Source organism: Aptenodytes forsteri, unplaced genomic scaffold (genome assembly GCF_000699145.1).
Source record: "Aptenodytes forsteri isolate BGI_AS27 unplaced genomic scaffold, ASM69914v1 Scaffold415, whole genome shotgun sequence".
NCBI classification, from domain to species: domain Eukaryota; kingdom Metazoa; phylum Chordata; class Aves; order Sphenisciformes; family Spheniscidae; genus Aptenodytes; species Aptenodytes forsteri.
The window spans coordinates 1,319,732-1,321,317 of record NW_008794745.1 but is presented as its reverse complement, the minus strand read 5'-3'; the positions used below and the strand labels follow the sequence as shown (position 1 = coordinate 1,321,317).

At 60.1% G+C, this 1,586-nt stretch overlaps 1 protein-coding gene across 1 annotated transcript in view; it reads right to left on the bottom strand.

Annotated features, from left to right (window-relative positions):
- The window catches only part of FBXW8 (F-box and WD repeat domain containing 8), a 55,961-nt gene extending 55,624 nt beyond the window's left edge, over positions 1 to 337 (bottom strand). Inside the window, exon 1 of the mRNA XM_019470684.1 lies at positions 280 to 337. Coding sequence (XP_019326229.1) covers positions 280 to 337 — 58 coding nt within the window. The remainder of the gene's footprint in view (positions 1 to 279) is intronic.
- Positions 338 to 1,586: the final 1,249 nt, after the last annotated feature.

The window sequence follows — 1,586 nt, the reverse complement described above, 5'->3', positions numbered from 1 at the left end:
TGGCTGCGAGTGCTGGGGCGGCCCGCGCCCGTCGAGCACGCCAGGGGCGAGCTGGAGGCCTAGGGACGGGCTGGAGGCCTAGGGGCCTGCTGGTCCCGCGGCCACGGCCCGGCCTTGGAAAGCCGCTGGCGGCTGAGCGAGGGCCGTGTCCTGTGCGGTGCCCTGGGCCCAGGCCCTGCTGGGAAGCCCTCAGCTGCCTCCCTGCCAGGGCCACCCGTGTGGGGGAAGAGCCGCTCTCAGAAAAGCAGAAGAGACACCACTGAGTGGGCCATTGCCTACGGGGGAGGCGCAGAGGGGTGTTGCTCCGCCAGCGGGTGACGGGCCCAGGTCGGCCCATTTCTTCCACCCATTTTGTTGGCCAAGTCTGAACTGGAGCCTGTGGGCAGGGGTGGTCCTGCCTCACACCGTGTCCATTACACCTCCTGGGGAAGATGTGCTGCGCTCCTTAGTGCGCCCCGAATCACGCCCGCCTCCTGCAGCTGCCGCAGCCCGAGAGCTGTCGCTTTCGTGGTACTTTGGGGAGGAGATGATGTTCACTCCGCGCCTCTTCAGTATCAACCCACCTTGTTGCTTAAAGGCTGCGTTTCAAACAATGGCTAAACCCAACCGCTGAAACACGGCCACGGAGCTACTGTTGCTTCAGCCAGTCCGGCTGCCCAGAGGAGTGGAAAGGCCACAAGTATTCAAGTCTTCAGCATAACTTCTGTGGAGCGCTCGGGAAAATAAAACAGGTAAGCGATACTTGTCCACTTTTAAGTCAAACAGCTGGTCCCCACTGGGCACTGGTGACCATGCTAATATGCGCGGTCCTTGCTCTCGGCAGCAGCTTGTGCCAATGTACCTCCACTCTCGCGTCCACCTCTGGCTGCTGCCGTTCAGCATCCTCAGCGGACACTTGTTGGTTTTTCTCCTTTGCAGCTTGTTGCTGCCCGTGCGGTTTACAAAACCCAACTTAATGAACATGAACAGGCATTTTGGATTCTAGGAAAAACCTGAACTACCTCACTTTGAGGAGGAATTCCTGTGTGTAGAAACCCCACAAAAGATCTGTTTTCCCTACAAAACAATCATTTCAACTTGGAAGAGGATGTCCCTGGGGTGCGTACGCTGACCGCGGTGAGCCCTGCAAACAGAGGGGCTGCAGAGCAGGAGCTTCCCCTGTAGCGGGATGCAGGGCTGCTCCAGGGAGGGTAGAGGGGTTGGGAGGAAGGCGAGTCCCAGGAGGGTCTCCTTAGATGCCTTTGCAATACCAGGGTGATCTGCTAAGGAGGTTGCAGCAACCTCCCTGCCAGGCGGAAAAGAAATGGGCCAGTTTGGGGTGATTCCTGGCCCACAGGGAGCTGCAGGGAACCCCCGCTGCCATCCCAGGGCTGAGTCTCCCATCGGGGGGGTCCCAGCCCTATTCCTGCGCACTGACGGCTGGGGGGGCACCGCATCCCCCTGCGTCGGTGCCTGGGGGCTGTGCATGCCTGCCTCGGCCACTCGAGATGTGATCAGAATCAGTAACGCTTTGGGTGATGAAATCCCCTCCAGCTCTATGTAATCCCCTCACTGCCCCCCTCCATCCCCACACTGTCCCCTCCATC